Source organism: Eubalaena glacialis, chromosome X, assembly GCF_028564815.1.
Source record: "Eubalaena glacialis isolate mEubGla1 chromosome X, mEubGla1.1.hap2.+ XY, whole genome shotgun sequence".
NCBI classification, from domain to species: Eukaryota; Metazoa; Chordata; class Mammalia; order Artiodactyla; family Balaenidae; genus Eubalaena; species Eubalaena glacialis.
This window is the reverse complement of record NC_083736.1, coordinates 1,101,409-1,124,940: the sequence shown is the minus strand read 5'-3', so window position 1 is coordinate 1,124,940 and position 23,532 is coordinate 1,101,409. Positions and strand designations below refer to the sequence as shown.

At 57.8% G+C, this 23,532-nt stretch overlaps 2 protein-coding genes across 5 annotated transcripts in view; both read right to left on the bottom strand.

Moving 5' to 3' along the window:
• The window catches only part of LOC133082658 (acetylserotonin O-methyltransferase-like), a 209,866-nt gene extending 206,974 nt beyond the window's left edge, over positions 1–2,892 (bottom strand). The window contains exons 1-2 of the mRNA XM_061179341.1: positions 2,880–2,892; positions 1,740–1,882 (exon numbers count right to left, since the gene is read on the bottom strand). Coding sequence (XP_061035324.1) covers positions 1,740–1,882; positions 2,880–2,892 — 156 coding nt within the window. The remainder of the gene's footprint in view (positions 1–1,739; positions 1,883–2,879) is intronic.
• Positions 2,893–12,801: 9,909 nt separating this feature from the next.
• On the bottom strand, positions 12,802–21,846 carry LOC133081983 (A-kinase anchor protein 17A-like). 4 transcript variants are annotated; one of them, XM_061178326.1, is made up of 7 exons: positions 21,639–21,846; positions 19,228–20,005; positions 18,885–19,033; positions 15,295–15,963; positions 15,111–15,180; positions 13,763–14,745; positions 12,802–13,500 (listed from the first exon to the last, which is right to left on the bottom strand). In XM_061178326.1, the coding sequence occupies exons 2-7, from the start codon at positions 19,987–19,989 to the stop codon at positions 13,488–13,490; spliced, it is 2,646 nt and encodes an 881-aa protein (XP_061034309.1). In that variant the 5' UTR covers positions 19,990–20,005; positions 21,639–21,846; the 3' UTR covers positions 12,802–13,487. The 4 variants fall into 4 exon arrangements, with proteins under 4 accessions (XP_061034309.1, XP_061034308.1, XP_061034310.1 ...); XM_061178325.1 differs by having other exon boundaries at positions 12,803–13,530; positions 21,639–21,845; XM_061178327.1 differs by lacking the exon at positions 15,111–15,180 and having other exon boundaries at positions 12,804–13,530; positions 15,723–15,963; positions 21,639–21,839.
• Positions 21,847–23,532: the final 1,686 nt, after the last annotated feature.

The window sequence follows — 23,532 nt, the reverse complement described above, 5'->3', positions numbered from 1 at the left end:
TTAAGGTTGCATTCAGCTTTATTCTACGGAGATTTTATTAACTCTCTCGTTCTGTTCAGGTTGTATTAAGTTTTATTCTAGTAAAATTGCATCTGCTCTGGTTCTGTTACGGGTGACAGTACATGGCACGAAATTGCGTGTACCAAAGCGACTTTCCTCCCAAGATTTATAAGCCACCGAACGCCCTGTGAGCACGCAGCTGGCACCGAGTAAAGAGCGGGCAGCCCCAGCCGGCTGGGGACGGGATGGGAGCACAGCCAGGTCGCGTGTTCAAGCCAGGGGAAGGCAGCAAGTTACTCTGTTTTCTGTAAGGTCCTCTTCCGTCTATCTCAGTGGCGCTAAGATAGGCGTCGTGGCCCTCGGGGGTCCCCGGGTAGCATTCGGAGGATCTGGGGCTTGGATGGGGAAGACGCTTCGCTCCCCTTTTCGGTCCACCCTTCCTGAATCTGAGCACCCGCCTCGAGGACAAAGTCCGCCCAGACCACGCACGTGTGACCACGTGGCCAGGAGGAGCCACACCGTCCTCAGGCGCACGACAGCAGCCGCACAGACCGTGGGACCCTGCCGGCGGGCAGTGCCCTCCCTGATGCCGGGGGTCTGGATGGACCACCAGCTGCAGACAGCGCCCCGTCTTTCTGCCACAGACCCTCACACCCCTCCCCTCCCGCCAGCGTGGCCGAGCTTGGGGCAGCTCTAGGCCCCGAGGACAGTCAGCTGCCACGTGGCGAGGCTGTGTGTTCTCAACGGTGGAGGCTCACTCGAGACAGCCTGGAGGGATCGTGCTCTCCACGAGACAGGCCCAGCCTCGCCCTCAAGCAAGCGGAGGCTGGCTTGCCCCCACCTGCTTCCGAGCGGCTCTGCACATGGCGAGCTTCACCACTTGGACCCCAAAGCGAGGACGGACTGGGTTCCCAGTGCATCCGGCCGAAGGCCTGCACCCGCCGCTCACAACCTCATTCAACACACCTGCCACCCCTGTCTCTCTACAGCATAAAGTCCAACTCTAACTTCCCTCCACTTTTCATTGAAGCAAAAATTCAAGTAGCACAAGAATCACCTTTAACCATTTTAGACTAAACAGTTCGGCGGCGTTTAGCACATTCACACTGCTGTGTAGCCACCACCTCTATCTGGTTCCATAACCTTCTCATCCCCCCAAAGGAGACCCCGTCCCCATGAGCCGTCACTCCCCATCCCCCTCCCCAGCCCCTGGCACCACAAGCCCACTCTCTGTCTGTCTGATTTGCCTGTCCTGGACGTCGCCTATAAACAGAGTCACACACCCTGTGACCTTCTGTGTCTGGCACTTTCACTGCACGTAATATTCATTCAGCCACGAGAAGGGATGAAACACTCACGTCTACTACATCGTGGGTGAACCTTTCAAAGCTGCCTCGATTTTAAATGCATCACCTTGTGTTTAGGGTGTAGCAGATGAGCACCCGTATTCCTCGGCCACAAAGTGTTTGAAATAGTTGCTACCTGTATTCCAACAACCACCATCTCCTTTGTAATCTTATCTAGCTCAGGTTAAGCTTTCATCAACATCATTCTGAGATGCGGTCCATGGGGGTCAACAGATCCCCAGAAGGGCCCCAGGCCCCGAGGGCCAAGCTTCTGCACGTAGTCTTGTCCAGAGTTCCAGGACATTCTCACCCCCCCCCAGAGGAGACCAAATAATCCAGGTGGCGGCCTCAGGCTGTCTGCCCGCCCACCCGCTAGCTCTCAGAGCTTCCTACCTGGGAGACCATGAAGGCACTGGAATATTCCTTCAGGAGACGGTAGCCCTCCTCCCCAGGGGGAACCCATCTTCCTTCCAGGCCAGCCTGGCTTGGAGGACCCCAATCGTCCTGGCTTCGGGAATCACGGGTCTCTGAGCAAGCTGAGGGGACGGCCAGGGGCTCAGTGCTGATGCCACAAGCTCTTTGCTGGAGGCCCGGGAGTGAGCCCAAGATGGATTATTCTAGAAAATTCCATCAGCTTGATTAAGGGGATGACAAAGCTTATGGGGACCCCCAGGGTTTCTGCTCACTCCTTCTGTCCCTGATGAGCACACAGCCCTAAAATCACCCGCACCCCCAGCCCCTGCCCGCCCTTGCACCATCAGCTGTGGAACTGGTCCCAAACCCATATGCCCACTAATCCCTGGCGTTGATGAGTCATTGGATGGATTGAACAGGCTCTGGGCCCTTCATATGGGGAGAGGGGGGGTGTATTAATTTTCTGGTGCAGCTATAACAAATGACCACAAACTGGGGGGCTCTAAACCACAAACATTCATCCTCACCTAGTCCTGGAGACTAGACGTCGGAAGTCAAGGTGTCCCAGGGCCGAGGTCCCTCCAGAGTCTCCAGGGGAGGGTCCTTCCTGCCTCTTCCAGCTTCTGGGGGCTCCAGGCATCCCTGGGCTCGTGGCTGCATCCCTCCCGTCTCTGCCTCTGTCTTCATGTGGCTTCTCCTCTGTGTCTGTGTCTCTCCTCTTCTGTCTCTTAGAAGGACCCTGTCATCGGATGTAGGGCCACCCTCCTCCAGGAGGACCTCATCTCAGACCCTTCACTTCATCATATCTGCAGAGACCCCTTTTCCAAATAAGGTCCCGTTCCTGGGTTCTGGGGATTAGGACAAGGACATATGTTTTGGGGGGGCCATCATTTAATCCGCTACACCAGGGTGATCAATTATTTCCACTGGAGGCGTTTCAATCACCAATGAACCATGGTGAGCCATGCTAATCCCAGAGGAAGCCCAGAACCCGCCCTGAAGTGGGTCCTGCCGTGGCCCAGCCCCGCTGGGGAGCTGCTCCCCCCGTTTTCCAGCCATTTCTGATGCTCAGGTTTAAACCCTCAGAGCCCAGATGGGGGCTGCAGCTTCCCCCCGCACCTACCCCCGCCATGGTGGCCCTCCTGCCTTTTTCCACCCTGGACCCCGGCAAGCAGGACCTCAGTGCCAGCTGACCATGCCACGGTGGACACAGCCTGAAGGCGAGAGCGATGGGGGGCCCCTGGGAGGGACCCACAGGAGGGCAGAGGGACTGGCCATCGAGACCATTTGCTTGATTAAAACGCAAGCAGCCCTTTCTCAGCCAAATCCCCCTTGGCTGCAGGATCAATCCGGGATCTTCACTTCAGGCGATTAGTTTAGTAATGAGATTGAGCGATGAGAAGAACCAGGACACGTGCAGAGACTGAACCTGTGAAATTCAAGGTCGGGGCTTGGAGTTACTCTTCCAGGGGCAGAAAGTGTTCCCGACCGGGGGTCTTGGCCTCCTTAATCAATAGAAATTGATCACAGGCCAGACAAGAAATTCAGGCGAGGCTTTACTGGGGTCCCTGCTGCAGCGGGCGGGAGCGAGAACAAGTAACAGGTTCCCTGGCCCCGCTCCCCGAGGAGGGGCGAGCTGGTTCCTTCTATGGGGTGAGGGTAGGGGTGTGTCCAGGGGTCGGGCTGGAGGGGAGGCGGCTTAGGTGGGCTGCCCACCCCTTAGATGGTGTCGTGTGCAGGGGGCATGCGCAGTGCCTTGCTTTTGCTCCGGGCTCTTCAGACGTCACAGTTGGGTTTTTGGTCTCTTTGTATCTTTTGTCCAGAATTTGCCCCAACTGCGCATGCACGCAGTTATTTTTAGTCCCTTACAGTTTCTTTGTATTTTGCTGCTCCAGGAGAGGTGTGTCCAGGGGCAAGCCCTGCAGCAAAGGGTCCCGGGTCCCGGCCCGTCTCAGAAGGACTTGGAGGCCACGAGAGGCCCAAGGGGCCTGGCCGTGCCGAGCTGCATCTGTGCCGCGCAGCCGGGCCCTGAACGGTCCCCGTTTCTACCAGAAGAAGGAAGACGGCATCCTGACAGAAGGCTACTCTCATCGGCCAGAAAAGAAGTTATGTTGACAAGTGCTCTTTAAAAATGAGCCTAGGGGCTTCCCTGGCAGTGCAGTGGTTAAGAAGACTCCGCGCCTCCACGGCAGGGGGCTGGGTTCGATCGCCGGTTGGGGAACTAAGATCCCACGTGCCGCGCAGCGAGGCCAAAGAAAATAAAAGCAAAAGGCACACAGATATCCGCTGGAGAGATTGCGGGTTTGGTTCCAGGCCACCCCAGTAAAACAAATATTGTGAGTCATAGTAATAACATCAAAAACCATAGACACCATAACAAATAATTTAAAGGTTTGAAATACTGCGAGAACGACCAAAATGTGACACAGAGACACAAAGTGAGCAAATGATGTTGGAAAAATGGCGCCGATAGACTTGCTCGACGCAGGGGGGCCCCAAACCTTCCATTTCTAAAAAGTCCACCATCTGTAAAGTGCAGTAAAGCAAAGCATGACGAAACAAGGTCTGCCCATCCGTGGAAACTTAGGAAGAACCAGAACACGAAAGTAGCCTCAGGTGATGGCACGTACAGGCTGGAGGAAAATGCACGGCCTGCTCTGGGCCGCGTGGCCGCCCTGCCTCTGTCTCCGGGGGTCCCTGCACGTCAGTGTTGAAGACACACACGAGCAGGGCAGAGGCGGATATGCCCACCGCTCCTCTGCTTCCAGCACAGGAGCTTGCAAACAGCCTCTTCTGCTTTCACTGCAAACAACCATACGCGTTTTAAAAACATCTCTAAATCATATGATCCAGTAAAACACTGACTGGTAAAGATCCACGCGCCCCAATGTTCATAGCAGCACTATTCACAGTAGCCAAGACACGGAAGCACCTAAGTGCCCATCAGCAGAGGAACGGATAAAGAAGATGTGGCACATGTACACAATGGAATACAACTCAGCTATAAAAAAGAATGAAATCATGCCATTTGCAGCAACGTGGTGGACCTAGAGATGATCATACTAAGTGAAGCAAGCCAGCCAGAGAAAGAGAAATGTCCTATGATATCACTTATACGTGGAATCTAAAATATGACGCAAACACCTACGAAACAGAAACAAACTCACAGACGTAGAGAACAGACTTGTGGTCGCCAAGGGGGAGGGGGTGGGGGAGGGATGGATTGGGAGTTTGGGGTTAGTAGATGCAAACTAGTATATATAGGATGGATAGACAACAAGGTCCTGCTGTAGAGCAGAGGGAACTCTATTCAATATCCCGGGATAAACCATCATGGAAAAGAGTATGAAAAAGAATGCATATATACGTATAACTGAGACACTTTGCTGTGCAGCAGGAATTAACACATTGTAAATCAACTCTACCTCCATAAAATAAATGTTTTTTTAAATCTCTAACTTAAACGTAAGCACAAATGTATAATGTCTCTGAAGAATGCTTTCGCGCCTGCCCAGAGAACACCACAGGGAGTTTAATTGATGGAGAGAAATCCCCTTTCCTGGAGAGAAAAATCTATACTATGATTCCCAACACGGCTGCTGCGGTAGGAACGTGGGATCTCCCCAAAGTTAACCCGTGAATCGAGGGCACTTTTGTAAAAAGGTCTAAGGAAGCTTGGGGGGTGGATCCACGGACTTGGAGCCTCTGATGATTTGAGCATCGAGACACCTCGTTCTCGAGACGGTTACCCTCACATCTGGCCACAGGCTCTGACCTCAGGAACCACAGTAGGACTTAAGGAAACAGAGAAGGAACAGGACCCTTTACCTGCCCAAATCCTCCACCTTGATTGCATGTGGGAGCCGCCTGGGGGAGGGGCCATTCCTGGGCTGGCTTGGAACCCCGAATCAGGAAATCAGGCTTTCGGCTTTTTAAACACTCCCAGGGCTGACGTGCAAGGAAGATGGAAAATCAGAGATTCAACGTGATCTAGTCATTAGGTGAGAAATGGTTGTATCAATTCCAAAATGTACATTTAAAAAACCCAAACACTTAACATCTCCGAAATTGGGATGTTGCACTGGGTTGAAGACTGTCCCCCTAAAATTCCTGGAACATCAGAAAAGACCTTATTTGGAAAAGCAGTCTTTGCGGGTGTGATGCAGTGAAGCGTCTGAGGTGAGGTCCTCCTGGATGAGGTGGCCCTACATCCAGTGACAGGGTCCTTCTAAGACACAGAAGAGGAGAGACCCAGACACAGAGGAGAAGCCCCGTGAAGACAGAGGCAGAGACGGGAGGGAGGCGGCCCCAAGCCCAGGGACGCCTGGAGCCCCCAGAAGCTGGAAGAGGCGGGAAGGACCCTCCCCTGGAGACTCTGGAGGGACCTCGGCCCTGGGACACCTTGACCCTCACATGCCTGGCCTCCAGGACTGGGGAAGGATGACTGTTTGTTATTTTAAGCCCCGAGCTTGTGGCCATCTGTCAACAGACGCCCCAGGAAACCCACACAGATTTCTCACCAGTAGCGGCGAGTCACGGCTCAGTGGCGGACGGCAGGGTTCCTGTTTCAGAGGTGCACCCCTAACTCTGCGCCTTGCAGCGGGTGGGGTCCAAGGCTGAGGAGATACTGAGCTGGTGTAAGGACGATGCACGAGCAGGAGAGACGCCCCGGGCTGTGAGCCGCGTGGGCCTAAGCCTGGAGAGGCTGAAGCATGGCAGGTGGGCGGGGCCTCACCATCCTCTGCTCCGCCCCGCGGCCCAGGAGGGCGGGGCTGGCCGACGTCCGGGGAGCTGTACACCCTCCAGCCCCGGAACCAAACCAGCCTTCTAAACCTTTTCAAAGATCGAGGCGCCCAGGGACTTGTAACCGAGTAGGACCCTCTGGGGCCTTCCCGGGACAAACCCCTCCCCCATGCCCTCTGCCGTAGCTCGTCCCTAAAGTACTTAGATAACAGTATCTGAGGCACGTTCCCGGAGTTGTTTTGCAGATGCCAAAACCACCACCAAGTGGAAGCAATTAACTACCTGATGATCATGAGCACGCAGCCCCCAGACCTACTGGCACCTAAGGACTGATGACGTTAACCCCTGTGACCCCGTCCTGGTACCTCACCGTCAGTCAACCAGAGAATTGTGCAGGAGCTGATCACACATCCTGGGACACGCCTACCGCACTTTGCCTTTAAAAATGCTTTGCCGAAGCCCTTCGGGGAGCTTGGGTTTTTTGAGCACCAGCCCTGTTCTCCTTGCTGGGCCCTGCAATAAAGCTGCTTGTTCCTTCGCCACAGGGGTGAAGGAGATTGGCTTTACTGCACACAGGTGAGCGGACCCGAGTTTGGTTCCGTTACAGAGTTAGACCAAGAACCCGGGAAAGGAGAAATCAAAGAAAAAGCCAAAACACCATATTCTTAGGTTTTTATTCGTGTAAAGTGCACATAACATAAAACTGACCATTTTAACCATTTAAAGTAAACAGCTCAGAAGCATTTAGGACTTTCACAGTGTTGTGCAAACATCACCTCTGTCAAACCTTCCCATCCCCCCCAAGGAGACCCCGTCCCCATGAAAAGTCACTCCTCCTCCCCCTCCCCCAGCCCCTGACAACCATGAATCTCCTTTCTTGTCTTTGTGGATTTGCCTGGTCTGGACGTTTCCTATCAACGGAATCACACACTGTGTGTCCTTCTGGGTCACCTCTCACTGAGCATCCTGTGTTCAAGGTCCATCCACGTGGTAGCCTGTGTCAGAGCTTCACTCCTTTTCATGGCTGCATAATATTCCACTGTGTGCATGGACCCCATGCTGTTTATCCATCCATCCATCCATCCATCCATCCGTCCATCCATCCATGGTCACGTGGGTTGTTTCCACATTTATCGCCATTGTAAATACTGCTGTTATGAATATCCCTGTACAAGTTTTTCTTAGATGACTGTTTCCAGTTCCTCTGGGTGTACACTTAGCAGTGGGATGACTGGGTCCCACGGTACATCTATGTTTCACTTTTTAGGAAACTGCTAAACTGCTTCCCACAGCAGCTGCCCTATTTACATTCCCACCAACGGTGCACAGGGACCCAGTTTCTCCACATCCTCATCAGTGTTTATTTCCCTTTTATTATTACTATCAGCGATGATGATTAGTAGTAGTAGTAGTATTGCCGTTCTAGTGGGTTTTGATTTTTTTAATTGAGCAAATTGTTTTCTTTTTAGTTTGGAGCCTGGGGCCTCAGGATGATTTAACTTGCTGCCCTAAAGCAAGAGGGAACGTGATTGGAGAAGGGTGAGTTCAGACATACTTGGAGACCACCTGGTATTCGTTACTTGCAGCTCCTGTAATACCTCCGACTGGGGGCTTATAAACAACACACATTTATTCCTCACGGTCCCGGAGGCTGGACGTCCGAGATCCCGGTGAGGGCAGATTTAGCATCTGGTGAGGACCCTCCTCCTGGTTCCTAGATGGACGTCTTCTCGCTGTGTCCTCACACGGAGGAAGGGGCGAGGGAGCTCTCTGGGGTCTCTTTTCTAAGGACACTAATCCCATCCACGGGGGCTCCACCCTCATGACCTCATCACCTCCCAGAGGCCCCACCTCCTGACACCATCGCCTTGGGGGTAAGGGCCCCCCCAACACGTCTGAATTTGGGGGGACGCAAACGTTCCATCTACAGCGCCTGGGTGCGAGCGTTCTGACGGGGCGGTGAGGGTGGTGGGAGTGTGAGGGCAGTGCCTGAGTTTCAGGGCAGAAGAGAAGACTCTCCTGCAGGGGTTTTATGGACGAGAGCAGAGATGGGGGGACTCAGGCTGAAGCGGGTGTGGGGAGACACATACACAGCCCGGGGGTGGAGCCATCAGCCTGTCCGCGGGCTGACTGGAGGGGCCTGATGTGAGAGGGGGGTGCGTATGGCACCCGGGAAGGCCTGCCCGGAGGAGGGGGCTGGGCCTCAGGCACGCCATGTGCGCGTGGGCAGTGGGGCAGGTGGGAGGGGTTGGAAGGGATGCTCCGCGAAGTGCACCCCCCTCCTCCGATAGAGCATCAGCATCACCTGGAAAACACCTGTTACAGGTGCTCCATTTCCCCCCCACACCTGCCGGGTGGAATCCTGCCTTTTCCTCTCACCCCGAGGTGAGTCCAGAACACCTGCAAGTCTGAAACCAGACCGCCATCCTGGGGCAGGGGTCTTTCAGGGACCCCCTACGCTTTTTTTAAAAATATCATCTAAATGCAAATGCAAATGGTGCAATGTTTGGCATATAATAGACATTTTTCAAATTTGCTGCATTCTTTAGAGTGTGTCTGATAGAATCTAAACACCCTAGCGATTTAATAACTATATCCATCCACTTAAAACCCCACAAAATAACAGTGTGTTTAAAATAATAATGTTGTATGGTTTCCTTTTCTAGTTCTATCCACATTCTCAACTCACTTTTCTCCCCGCCAGGATTCTGGGCTCTATTTTTTGTGCTTAGAAATGTACCTGGTCATCCCATCATACTTGTGAAGTAAGATGTGTATACACGAGGTGACGGAGGTTAACTAGCCTTTTTGTGGTGATCGTTTTGCAGTATACACAAATATCCAACCAATATGTCAATTATATCTCAATAAAACTAGAAAAAATAAAACATAAATTGAAATTGTATGAGAATTTACATTTTGTGTGTTTTTTTACTGTTAACAGAAGGTTTTATGTGTTTTATGTGCTCTGACTCATCACGAGCAAGTGTATAAATGAGAACTTTGCAAATGTTAAGTATTAACTGACGTTCGATTGGACATGCATCCTCTAAACGAGGCAGACAGGGCTTCCTCTCATGATGGCTCAGAATGAACTTTTTCCCGGTTCTCCTTGTGTCTGGGGGAACCTGGTTCATGTACTCGATGGGAGCAGAAACGTGGACAGAAGGGTGTCATTTCCTTTTTAACAATCTCCCAGCAGACACCTCCGGGAGGCCCTTCTTCCGTTCCGCTGTCGCCGTGTCACTCCCAGACCCACCTCTCCAGGTGACACTGGGACCCTAGAAGCCGTGTCATCTTGGGGCGCAGAGCCCAAGTACGAGGAAGGAGGAGGCACGGTGCCTCCATGGGGGCCGGGAGAGGGAGGAGAAAGGGGACGCTGGAGGCACTCTCCCAGGACGATCAGTTACAAGAACAAGTTTAGAGCGAAGCCGAGGACTCAGAAATGGACCCGATCCCCTTCAAACGGTGTGTGCATCGAGGACCCCGTGAGCTGGCATGAAACCCCAGGTGGGAGATTACAGGGCAAAGACAGGAATTGGGGAATCGAGCAAGACGGCAGCCTAGGTGACTCGGGTGAGTCGGAGGGGTTTCCGCCGTGCGTGCTGAGCAGGGATATGCGCGGTGAGGAAAAGCACAAGTGCCTGGAGGGCGAGGAATGGTTACAGTGATGACAACCTCCTCTATGGCAGTACTTTAAAAATCCAGGTAAATAAGCAACTATAAAACGAAAGCAGGTCAAAATCCCTTTGCATCGATAGTTGCCTGTTAGATTCAGGGTTTGCAGGAGTGAAGATGGCAGTGAAAGGGGTGAATCAACTGCCTGATACCACGTTAATCTCGTTCTTCCCTGGAGCCCCCCCTGAGATCTCTGCGCCTTTTGTCATTTCCCACTCTCTCCTCGAATGCAGGTTGCTAGGTTCCAGAGGACACAAGAGCCACAGTCAAGTCCCAAATCCCAGACCACCTGGTGACCCCCAGGCCCTTAGGTCTGGAGAACACCTCCACCGGGTGAAACTGTGATAAATTGGGGGTGGTTTTTATTTACCCACAATGAGATAACGATCCCACTCGGCTAGAAAGAGGCTCAGGACAAAACGCTATGAGACAGACAGACAGAAAAGGAGGAGCAAACCTCCCATTCATTCACCCCAGAAGTTGGCAGGACAACGCTTCTAGGGTGGAAACCTTCTGCTTCCTCAATAAACGTGTTCCATAGTCACAGCGCCCTTGGTTACAATCTAGTCACCTCAGAACTAAGAAAAATCCTGGTTTGTGAAGATAAAATCTAATCAGTTAACAGACGTGTTTCAATTAATCTCTATTTTTTATCGCTAACAATCCCTACAGAAAACAAGAGAACTTTTAGAAAATAAATGAAAGCACAATTGTCCCTCTACGGGGACATCTACGGTATCTACGGGGATCGGTTCCAGGACCCACCGCCGGTACCAAAATTCGCCGATGCTGAAGTCTCAGAGTCCACCTCCCGTATCCATGGTTCTGCACACACGGATTCAACCAACTGCAGATGGCAAACATAGTATTCAACCTGCGGTTCACTGAATCCGTGGATGTGGAACCCGTGGATAAGGGTTGGTTGCACTGGTAACCTGGGAAATCCCACCCTAAGTCATAAGGATGACAAGTGTCTTAAAGCCAAGATGAGTCCAAACGACCAGGATCCCACACGGGCAGTAGGGGTGCTCTTCACCTGGTCCCCACGCAAATCACTGCCATCGGCCTCACGGAAGAGCGGCTGTTGGGTGAAACGGTTCTAAGCCAGGCTCCCGAATCCTCATTCTTAGTCACGCTGCCTCTAAAAGTATCTGCTGTGTCACAACAAAAAACTACTGTCCTCTCCTCTGCAGAGCTTGGCTTGAAAAGAGAGAACAATCATGGCTTACGCCAAAACCTTCTTTTTCCCTGACACCCTTGGATGCTGTGTGTCTAGGAGACACATACACGTAACGGACATCTCTTTCCATCAAATTCCTTTCCTCCCCATTTACCATCAAACAGACTTCAGGACAAGGAAAATTATCAAGGTACAGAAGGGCACTGCAAATGACCGAGGAGCCAGTTCTCCAAGGAGACGTGACAATCCTTAACTTGTACGCAACTAATAACACAGCGTCAAACACAAAAGGCAGAAACGGATAGGCCTTTGAGGAGAAAAAGATGCATCTGCTGCTACGGTTGGAGATGTCAACGCCACCCCTCTCTCAGGAACTGACAGATCCAACAGGCGGAGGACCGGTCGGTAAGGGAGGATTGGCCTGGGCAGCATTTGTCACGCCTCCGCCTTCTGCCACGTAGCTCAGTGGTGTTGGAGGTGGAATATGCATGATCAGTCGAACAGGTTTAGAATTCAGATGCGTGACTCTCGTCCACAGCAATACCTCCCCTACCTCAGAGATGTCCCCTGATCTGACTCTCCCTCACTTCAGAGAAACCTCCTCTGACCTCACGGAGATCTCCCTTGACTTCAGAGACCTCGCCTACATACACACGCAACGCCACGTGGCCTGCTCCTCATGCCTGTACTTGCTCCTTCAAGATCCCCATGTTTCAGGGGGCCTGTCTCACCCAGCAACATATCCTGGGCACCCAGAGTGACACCCAGTCCCCCGACTTTCTCAGGGCTGCTGATGGGGCAAGAAACACTCAATGCCGGGCTGCAGGAATCCTGACACAGCTGCCCGTGTGCGTCTCCGAGAGGCATCTCCAATCACTGGGCATCTGAGCACGTCCTGCACCCACACCTCGGCTGGTGACAGACCAGACCAATGCCAGCGCAGAGAAGGAAAGCGCAAGTCTGTTGTGCCGACCTGAGATTGTGACGATGATGTGACTAGGGTGGAAAAGGCATATAACTGCGCTCCACGTGCTGAGAAGATCTGGGTTTGACTTAAACACAGACAGACGGAGGGATCACTTGCAGCTCGGGGTCCCAACAGGGGCACTGACACCTACCTGCTACATCAACTCAAGGTGAGAAGAGAACCACTTTCTTTAAATCTTTTTTTTTTTTTTTTTTTAATGGCACTGTAGCTTTAAAAAGACTGCTTCTGTGAACTTGCTAAACTTTTATGTTCCTGGTAAACAAATCAAATGAGTCTCAGGACGTGTGTTCTCCTCCAAGGGGTTATTTTACAATAGTCACAGCATGTGAAATGAATCTTTAGAAATCAGCGATTTCAAATATGCCAAATTACGCTCAGGTCAGTGAGGTAGCCCAAAGAACTTAAAAACGAGAAAACACATAAGTATGGGAAACATTAGTTCATTGGAAAAGGATTTTATTTCACCATAAAAATGCAAACTGGAATAAACACCATCTCTCCTAAGGCGGACGATACAGCTATTTTTAAGTATTTCTGAGCTTCACTCAGAGAAGCCAACGATTATAAAATTTAACATGTTTGCAGCATTAAATCTGAAACGTTCCAAGTAAAAATAATTTAGCAAAACGGTTTCTTAAAAAAACCACACAAGCTAACCTTGACTAGGAACCAAAACTAACTTTCATCAACCTTTTTTTTTTTTTACGCTGAATTACTTGAATTTGTAAAAAAGTGACTGTCTGGGACCCTCCGTACCACTTCCGCACCTGCCCACACCTAAAAAGATGGCACATCTGAGTTTCCGTGTTGCAGAACGTACAGCTTCCCCGCCGATGACTTATATGCACCAGAGCCGTTTTCCTTTGGCATTCCACCCAAACTCTGTTCCCAATCCGTTGAACTTACAAAAGAGGGAAAAACCCAAAAAACAAAAAAACACCCGCAGGGCGAGGCTTCCTCGTTTCCACGCCCCGTGGGGCTGTGGCCGCCACACTGGACAGTCCGTCCCCGAGACGCGACAGGCGGCTCCCGTGAAGTGAGTACGAGAGGCGTCTCCGAGCAGGTGCAGGGATTCGGCGCTGCCAGCCTGTGTGCCCGGGGCGGGGCGGGGTGGTCTGCAATTCTCACGGCGGGCGGCCTACGTGTTCCTCCTGATTCAGAGAGGACTGCTGACGTTAAAGCTATTGGATCAACAGTTTTAAGGGAAACGAAAGCTCGTGACCGGGGACGATGCCTCTGAACTAGACCCACGGCCACGGAGGAGAGGAGGCTGGAGGCGCTGCCTTCCTCCCCAGGGGGCTCCCTGCGTGTGCTGGGGGGGAGGCGTGGGGGGCGTGGGGGAAGCAAGCAGCAGCACGTGCGCTCCCCCGTCCTGGTCCTCCGGGACGGCTGCCTGGGCCCTCCGTGCATTACCTGTTCCAGGTGCTGCGGTGCCGGCTAGGGGAGCCCGAGCGCGACCTCTCGCTGCGCCGGTGGCGGCTGCGCCTCCTGCCCGAGCTGCCCCTGCGGTCCCGGTCCCGGCTCCTCTCCCGCCGGCCGTGCCGGTCTCCGCTGTGGGACCTCCGCGACCGGCCGTGCTCGTGCTCGTGCTCGTGCTCGCGCTCGCGCTCGGGGCTGGCGCTGCGCCGGCGGGGGCTGCCGCCCTGGTGCGAGCGCTTCCGGTGCGGCCGCCGCTCCTTGTGCGGCCTCGCGTCCTCCCGGCTGCCCGCCCGCCGCGGCCGGCTGCGCTCCCGCTTGGGCCTGTCGTCGCTGCCCCGGTCCCCGCTGGCCCGGCCGCGGCCCCCGCTGGGCTCACGGTTGCACTTGTCTTGCTCGGAGCGCGCGTCCTTCCTGGGCGCGCTCTGCTCGCAGGCGGCGGGCGCGGCCTTGGGCTGCTGGTTGTTGTCGGGGATGCAGGCGAGGACGCCGGGGCACCTCTTCTCGGCGGGGCCGTCGTCGGCGCCGACCCGGCGAGGATGCTGCCCCTCCTTGCTCGCGGCCTCCTCCTCCGCGGCGCTCCCGTTCACGCTCTGGGCGGGGGCGGGGGCGGGGGCGGGGCCGGCGGCCGGGGGCGGGGGCGGGGCCTCCGGGGGGCCGCTGGGCGTGGGCGTGGGCGTGGGCGGGGCGGCGCCCGCGCAGCCGGCCGACACGGTGTGCAGCATGTCCAGCACGGGCTGCAGCAGGTGGGCGTGCGAGGCGCCCGGCTCGGCGGGCGCGCGGGGGCCGTCCGCCTTCTTGCTGAGCAGGATGCTGAGCAGGCGCTCCCGCAGCTCGCGCTCCCGGCGCTGCAGGCCCAGCGCGCGCTCCTTCTCCTCCTCCACGCGCCGCAGCTCCGCCTCCTGCAGCCGCCGGCGCTCCTCCTGCTGCTGCAGCCGCAGCGTCTCCTCCTGCTGCTCCTGCGCCCGCAGCTTCACGGCCTGCGGGACAGAGGGGGCCGCGCCTGAGCTGGGCTCTGAGCCCGCACGGACGCTCCGAGGCAGCGCGGCTCTGCAGACGGACGGCCTGGGGGACCGGGTGGGCGGGCGGGCGGGTGGCCGGCTGGCCGGCGGGAGCCTGGCCCGCCCCACCTGACCTGACCACGCCCGCGCGTCCTGCCCAGCCGGGAGAGGAAAGCCCTGGCCAAGCTCCTCGCCGCAGCCCCGGGGCGGGCCTTCTGCGCGGGCCGGGCCCCTCCGGCTGGCGGACGGGGCCTGCTGTCGGTGCCAAGGTCGCCGGCCACGGGGAGCTGAGATTACGGCGCGGAGGCGCGGGGCCGGGCCTGCTCAGGGTCTTCAATATTCACCATGAAACAAGAACACGCTGCCACAGGTCTCAGCGCGCCCGCCACGCTCCTTCCCGCGGACTGATCACAACTGTAACCAGACAACAGGTTAGGGTCGCCCCGCGCCTGACTTCGCGGCCCGCCTGAGCACCACGAGCGCCCAGCAAGGTCCGTCCACGCCCCCGGCCCGGCTCGCGGGAGTTACCGGCCTGGCCTCCAGGAGGAGCAGCGGGGGGAACCGGGAGGGCCGTCCGCACAGCGCCGCTGAGACCCGTCAGCTCTGCAGCTGCGGACCGAGGGGGCACGGCCCGGCTCCAGGCGCCTGGCTTCCCGGGGCCCCGGCGAGGACCGCGCATCTTCCGGCCTCCGCCCCGACCCCCGGCCGGCCCCGGCCCAGGGCAGCGGACCTGACGGGGCCTGAGCAGCGCGGCCCCAGTGAGCCCCGGGGGTGGGCGGGCGACCCTCGCGAGGCCTGGACGCGGGGAGGCCGGCCCACAGCTCCGCGGGCTCCCTCAGCGCAGGGCCCGGATCTGGAGCGACACGGGGACGCCACACGCGTCGTCCCCCGCCACGAGCCCCACCCCGGGCCGGGGGCCCGCGTCCCCGCGTCCCCGCAGGCGCAGCAGGCGGTACCTTGGCGCGGCTCAGCAGCTCGGCGACGAGCCGGAGCGACTGCAGGTTGCGCTGGGCCAGCAGCAGCTTGCGCTCCTCCAGCCGGATCTTCTCCTGCAGCTTCCGCTGCGCCTCCGCCTGCAGCTTCTCCAGCTGCTTCTGGCTGCGGCGGAGCTCGCGGTCCCGCTGCTTCTGCTCGCGCCTGCGCAGCTTCTCCTCCCGCTTCCGCTCGCGCTCCTGCGCCTCCAGCTCCTTCTGCTTCCTGCGCGAGCGACACACACGGGGCTCCGTGAGGCCCGCGGGCCGCGCGGGAAAGGGGGCCCCGGGACGGCGATCGCGGGACTCATCATCTCAGCGCTTTATCCCCGGAGAAAGCTCAGTCGCATCCGAGGACCCCAAGGAGCGCGGGGCACAGCGGGTGAGAGTTTCCGGCGTCCGTCGTCCGAGGGAGAGTCTCGCTGAGTGCGATCCCAGCCCGGAAACGTGAAGAAAGGGACGGACGACCGGGGAGGACGCGTCGGAAGCCGAGTTTTGAACAAGATGCACCCGGCTGGTGGAGGGGCGACGACAGACGGACGGGGAAAGGGCTGCGGCAGCGGCGCGGAGCGCGGGGAGACGAGGCCCCTCCGCCGGCCGCACGCACCCCGAGCACAGAGCCAGCGTGCTGGACCGGCCCCAGTCCCAGTGGCAGCGGAGACACCCGGCCCGGGCTTTCACACCCCGGGAACCCGTGGGCCCTGAGCGGGAGGGAATTAGCAACGTACACGGCCGCAGGAAGATCCCGGAAGCAGCGAGCTAAGGGCAAGACCAAACACGAGAGACTGCACTGCATGGCCTTTCATAGGAAGTGGTAGAAACGACAAAGGCACGGGGACGCAAACCCGACCCGGTCTGCCCTGGGGTGTCCCCCGATCAAGGGGTCCCGAGAGCACGCACTGCCTGGGGACACCCTGCGAGGTCACTGCGTACACACGCCCTGGAGACAGCGACTGTTCCATGAACACCCCCGCACCACACCCGCCAGCCTAGACCCTAACAACATCCTTTCCTCGTTCGGAAATGAGGATGCCACCGAAAGCAGGATGGCTCCAGACCCCCAAGGAAGGTCTGAAGACCAACGGATGTCTCCACCCGGCACACCCGCATCTCCCTCGAGCTTTAAAGTTCGCTGAGTCGCCGGTGGGGCCGGCACAGCAGACAGGCGAGGTCGCTCTGAGCAGGACCAGACACAGAAGAGACCCCCGAGGCCAGGAGGCACACCGTCTGCAGAAGAGCCGACATCACTCCCAGGGCGCCAGGCCCGGACGAGGAGGCGGGAGGACCCAAGCTCACCCGGACACGGAGGAGGGGGGCGGGCTGGGCACCGAGGCCAGGCTAACGCGGGGAAGCAGGACAGCTCGAGGGTGCCGGTGTCCAGGAGGCCACACACACCTGAAGGCCTCCCGCAGCAGGTGTCCGTCAAGAGCTGCGGGTCCTAGCGGCCTCACGGGCCTCAAGTGACCACAGCTCTCAAGCGTGGAGCTCATGGCCCACGACCCGCCACGACCAGGAACGTGACCGCTGCTGGCCGGCTGCACTCCGTTCCTTATGAACACCAGAGGACCCAGACACACCCGCCCGTGATGCGGCACAGACGCCGAGGCTCCCCCACAGCCCTGCCCACCAGAGTGCACCCTGGGCGCCTCCCGGGCCCACCGCTCGTCCCAGGCCAGCCCTGCCCCCTCCGCGGCCACAGCCGGGGCGCCGCCCTGCGGCTGTGAACCCGGGTCCTCGCCAGGACGTATCCTGCTCTCTGTCCTCAAAGGCCACTCTCAGTCCCGGGTCCCCGCCCGCTTTTCCTAACATTAAGGTCAAGCAAACTGCCTTTAACGAGACCTCAGAGCTGCTGTCAAGAAGGCCGTGGGGTAACTTCTACGCCCCCCAGCTCGGGGGCCTGTGGTCACGGTCCACCCTGGAAGAGGGAGGACAAGGCCCGTTTGGGACAAGGGCGGGTGGGTGGTCCGCACGCCACTCGCGCTTCCCGGTTCTGCCTGAGGGGGCTGTGCTGGCGCCGCGGCCCGGTTCAGGGCGCGATCCAAACCGTCCCCGCCAAGGGCCGCCTCCTGAGGGCAGCCACGCCGCGAGCACGGCCTACACTCCCCGGGCGCCCGTTCCTCTCTCTGCACCGACGGCCTCACTCCGGGGCTCCTGGCCCCCAACCAACGGCCACACGCTCGCCCCTGCCCAGCCACCCCCGCCTCCCCGCGGGAGCCACGTGGGGCTGAGCGGAGAACAGCGGCGGCGTGTGGACCCGCTACCCTGGGGCTGGGTTCCGGTGCAGACAAAGGAACTGCTACCCGCCGAGACATCTCCGCATCTGTGTTACTGCTATCGGTGAAGAAGGGAAAACAAAACAGGAACCCGACAGCCGGGGCAAGAGCTAAGTCAGTTCAGCCAAGAGGTAAACAGACTGGTGAGCAATGAACTGCCCAGATCACGCACGCCTAAGACTGAACAACACTCTGCAAAACACACGAAACCTTGACTGTAACACACACACACACACACACACACGCTGGAAAGAAACACCAAGCGCACAGCAGCCGTGATGGACCAAGAAGAATCTCTCCTTGTTTTCCAAAATCCAGGTAGTATCGTTGGTCAGGTTGCTTTCATAACTCACAAAGCAAAAGATAAAAGGGGGAAAGGTCATCCCCCGAGTTTGCCTTTAGACGCGTGAACCTGTTACTTTACAGACCTCCTACATGAAGCTTTTTTGTTAAAACCCACCAGCGTCATCAGTTCTCTACTTCACTTAAAAGCAGCTTCAACCTGAACGCAAAAAACCTGCAAAACAGCCAAGACTCCGTGCCTGTGTCGGCAGGACCTGCGCATGGCGCTCAGGGAGGCTCGGAGGGGAAGGCCCGTGCGGGGAACCGGGCAGGGGCCACGCGGGATGCGGGCGGCGATCTCCGGGGAGGGGGCGGGGGGCGCACCTGCCCGCGGGGTCTCCAGCTGCCCCCGCCCGCAGACGCGCGCACAGATGCGCACAGATGTGCACACGACCGCAGATGCGCGCACAGACGCGCCCCCGCCCGCAGACGCATGCGCACACCACGGCGGCCGGCCGGGAGCTCCCGGGGCGGGGCGGGGCGGGGCGGGGCGGGGCGGGGCGGGGCCCGTTCCGGCCCGGGCGGGACGCACCTCTCCTCGGCCCTCTGCCTCTCCTCCGCCTCCTTCTCCCGGCGCTTCTGCTCCTCCCGCTGCTGCTCCAGCTCCTGAAGTTTCTGCCGCTCGAGCTGCCGTTTCTTGATGGAGGCGTCGCTCAGGTGTTTGGTCGAATCGAAAGAAACCTTCAGAGGGAGAACGGGCCGGGTTGGGGCGGGTTGGGGCGGGCTCGGGCGACCCGAGAGCCTCCCTGACGGTGGCAGCCCCGCCCGCCCGCGAGAGGCCGGCTCCCCCAGACCCACCGCTCCCCTCCCCGCGCCTGACGTCCTGCAGGACGCGGGCCTGCCGCTGGGGCCTTCCCCCGGGGCCCCGCGCGCACCTTGATGTTGCAGGCCACGGCCTTGCCGTCCTCGCCCTTGTACATGAGCTTCATGCCGCGCAGGGCGCTCATGGCCTGGATGAAGCCCGCGTACTCGCGGTACTGCACGTAGGCCTCGAAGTTCAGGTGGCCCCCGAAGCTGAAGGTGTGGAAGTTGCGGCCCGTCATCTCCTCGCGGTAGGGGTCCAGCATGGGGATGTCCACGTTGCGGATCTCCCCGAAGCGCTCAAACACCCGGACCAGCACCCCCTCGCTGGGCTTCTCGGAGCCCGACTCCTTCAGGGCGAACCACTTGCAGGGCAGCCCCTCCAGGTGGATGGTGTCGGGCCGTTCGCCCGGCAGCGTCTCGTTCATGTCCTTGGCGTCCCGGAAGAAGGAGTCCCAGTCGTGGCGGGTGGGGAAGTCGATCTTGAACTCGGCGGCGCGCACCTTGAGGATGTCGGAGAAGCCGCTGAGCTTGATGGTCTTGCCGTCCAGGCAGGCCAGGAAGGACCTGACCAGGCTCTTGTTCTCCACCTCGCCCTCGAAGCGGATGAAGTCCATGGTGCTCTTGGAGATGCGCAGCGTGGAGAACTGGTGGTTGTGCACCATGCCCTTCAGGCGCTCCATCACCTCCCAGTTGGAGATGGACTTGCCCGGCTGCTTCAGCTGCGGGAGCGCCACGCTGATGGTCATCTTCGTGATGGGCTTCAGGTACAGGCCGTAGGGAGGGCACAGCTCCACCGCCTCGGACGTGTCGTGCACGATGGTAGCCGCAGCCATAGCCGGGACCTCAGGCCTGAAAAACACGCGCGCGCGAGGGGTCAGGGCCGGCCACCGGGGCGAGGTGTCCCAGGCTGGCCGGTGCCGCGGGCCCAGCGCAGGGAGGCAAGTCTGCTCTCTGTACGTCAGGCACACGGGCCTCTACGTAGGGAAAGGCCCTCAGCCCGAGACGCTGGTGCTTTTAATGAGATTACACTAAAGCAGGGGAGAAAACGGGCCGACAAAACGTTTAGGCACAGCTGGCAGCCCGACTCCTCCAGCAGCGCTACTTGCCCCCAGTACCCAGAGGCAGGTCTCCTGGGGCCAGGGCGGCGGGAGCCCAGCTCGGCGGGGTCGGTCGCTGCCCTCAGCATACACGGGGCAGGCCGGCTCCACCCGCCACCTCCACCAGCGGGTGCAGACACCTCACGGGGGAGGGAAGGGACGGCCCAGGACAGGCATCTGGGAGGGTCTGTGGAGGAGGCGGCCCTGTGTTTCCACGGAAGAAACAGGAAGGAAGTTTCAGGCTGAAAAAAACAGCCAAGGGCCATCGACTTCAATTTCCCCACTGTGGGCAGAGGCACCCCCTCTGTGCCCAAATAAAGCATAAAAGTGACAGGGCCTTTCGGAAACCGGGGGGGGGGGGGGTGAGGGGCCCTCCTCCCCCAGCTCTTCCCTCCTGGTGGGACAAGTGCCTGCTTCCAGAAAGCCAGGCCGCAGCAGCGCTGAGCCTGACCCAGACCCACAGACACCAAGCCCTACGGGTGGCGGCCTCAGCCGGTCTGCCCGCCCACCCGCTAGCTCTCAGAGCTCCCTCCCCAAATCCAGGAGGAACCCAAGGGGTGCGGGCCTCCCAGCTGGAGGGAAGAGCCACGTGGCAGAGTCAGGGGCACCGCAGAGGGACTCTGGCCTGGGCTGAGACCTGTGACTCCCCCCTCCACAGGACCCCAAAGGCCGCAGGGAGGGCCCGAACCAGAGCCCCGGGACACCCACCCCCCCCTCCCCCGCCTGCCTGCCGGGAGTCCTGGTACTCCCAGCTTCCCTGGTCGCCTGGCTTCTCCTGCATTCTGGGCGCGACCCCCAGCCCCTTCGCTGCCCTGATACCCCCAGCTGCCCCTACGCGGTCCCCAAGACCTCCAGCCCCTCCAACTGCCCCCCCGTCCCCCAGTTCCCGCCTTCCCTGTCTCGGGCCACTGCCTGTGGTCCCGGACACCCCCGCCAACCCCATTAACCTCGGAACCCCCAGCCCCCCGGCCCCGCCTCCTTACCTCTCTGGCACCGGCCCTGCCCTCCCCCCCCGCCCCCCCCCGGGGACCAGTGGCCTCCTGGGAACTCCCGTCTCCCCGGCCGCCTTTGGCTCCTCTCCCAGCCCCCGGTGTCCTCGGCCCCAAGATCCCTGCAGACCTCGGCCCCTGCTACCTCGTCACCCCAAGTCCCCCGCCCCCGGCTCCTCAGAGACCTCGGCCCTCGATTCCCCGACTCCAGGTCCCCAGGCCTACAACCCCCGCCCCCTGGCCGCCCGCAGACTCCCGACCTCTGGGTCCCCCGCCCCTGGGTCCCCGTTCCCGAGAGCCCCGCAGACCCCCGCCCACTGATACCACGGCCACTGGGTCCCCGCCCCCAGACCCCCGCCCGGTTCGCGGGCGGAGGCGGCTGCGGACGGCGCTCACCGGCGCGGGGTTCCACTTGCGTCCCAGGCCGCCGCCGCCCTGGCCCCAGCCCTCCGCGGGCCCCTGGCAGGCGCGGCCTCCCCGCCCGGCGTCGCGACCGTCCACCGGAGGCACCCCCAACGCGACCCGCCGCCGCCTCCGCCGCCGTCGCCCGCCCCTGTGACGCATCTCCGCTTCCGGCGCCGGGGCCCGCGGAAGCGGCCGCGCGGCGGCTCCCTGTTTCTCCTCCAGGCCCTGGTCCCGCCCCCAGAGGCGGGACTTCCGGAGACGAAGGGGTGGTGCCGGCCGGGGCCTCCCCTCCCCCCTCCCGGGCTTTGCACTGCTCATGCGCGAGCCCACCCCGCCCCCAGGCCGCTACCTGTGTTCAGGTCCAAGCGGAGGCCACACCTGGGGCAGGAGTGTGAGGCCACCTGACTTAGGACCGGGACCAGGTGTTTGGGCCTAAATTACTATTATAATTATGCATCGCACATAATATATAGTATAATTTATTATAAACTATTATCTAATTACATATTGATTAATTATTGTATTATAGGAATTGATTCGTTGCATAACGTTATTATATTATAAGGTAATTACATCTACATATGTAATACAATGTTAGTGTAAACATGTAGTATTTTTACATTTTGAATGTTTTACATTTTAACATTTATTTTTCTATAATATTTATTTTTAATAATATCTGAAAATGACACAAATTACATATCGATTATTTTTACTTACTTGACATATACTTTATGTATTTTATCATTTTAAGGTGAAGCCTAATAATATCTAAAATTTAAATGTAAATAAGTAATAATATGCTTTAGGCGTTATACGTAACATATTTCATATGTAATGAACTTTTGCATAACTTTACATGTTACATATATTTTATGCATAATAATATACATATAATTTTATGATATAAATTAACAAATGACAATTTATTAAGCTCCCACTTTATGCCAGGCGCTGCACAAGTCATGTGATTCTGATGCCCCAAATATGTCACAAGTCCCCAAATTGAAAATCCAGGGTTGGGGGCTTCCCTGATGGTGCAGTGGTTAAGAATCCGCCTGCCAATGCAAGGGAAACGGGTTCGAGCCCTGACCTGGGAAGATCCCACATGCCGCGGAGCAACTAAGCCCGTGCGCCACAGCTACTGAGCCTGCGCTCTAGAGCCCGTGAGTCACAACTACTGAGCCTGCGCTCTAGAGCCCATGAGCCGCAATTACTGAGCCCGCGTGCCACAACTACTGAAGTCCGCGCGCCTAGAGCCAGTGCGCAGCAACGAAGACCCAACACAGCCAAAAATAAAAATAAATAAGTAAATAAATTTATAAAAAAAAAAACCCAGGGTCGGAGAACAAGAGCACAGACCCTCTGTTTTTCAACACGGAAAGTGCCAAAGCATTTGCTTCAGAAGGGGCGAGGGTGGGTAACTCCACCCTATGTCAGGTGGAGTTTTGAAAAGAGGCTCCTGGGTATTTGCTGGGTGTCTGCTATGGGTGAGATATGTAGTCGAATTAAATGCTACCCATATAGTCAAATATGATCATGACATCCACCTGACAAGGAGGAAACGGAGGCTCCAGGGTCTCCCAAGGTAAGAGGGTCCCTCTTTGAACACAGGCAGGCTTCTCAGTGGGGTATGCATCTTTTCTGTTTTCTTTTGTCTTCTTCTTCTGGAGAACATAAAGGTGTTTGGTGTTCCCTTGAAAGCCGTTCTCCCAAAGGCTGCTTGCATGTGGATGGCTTGCTTATTTCCCTGGAGAACCGTTAAATTTGGAAACTGCTTTTCTGCTGTGTTCTACCAAGCAATTTGCAAAGTGAATTAAGAAATGAGGTATTCACTTCTTTGGAAGTGGCAAGACTAAGAGAGGACTGTAATAATTTGGGAAAT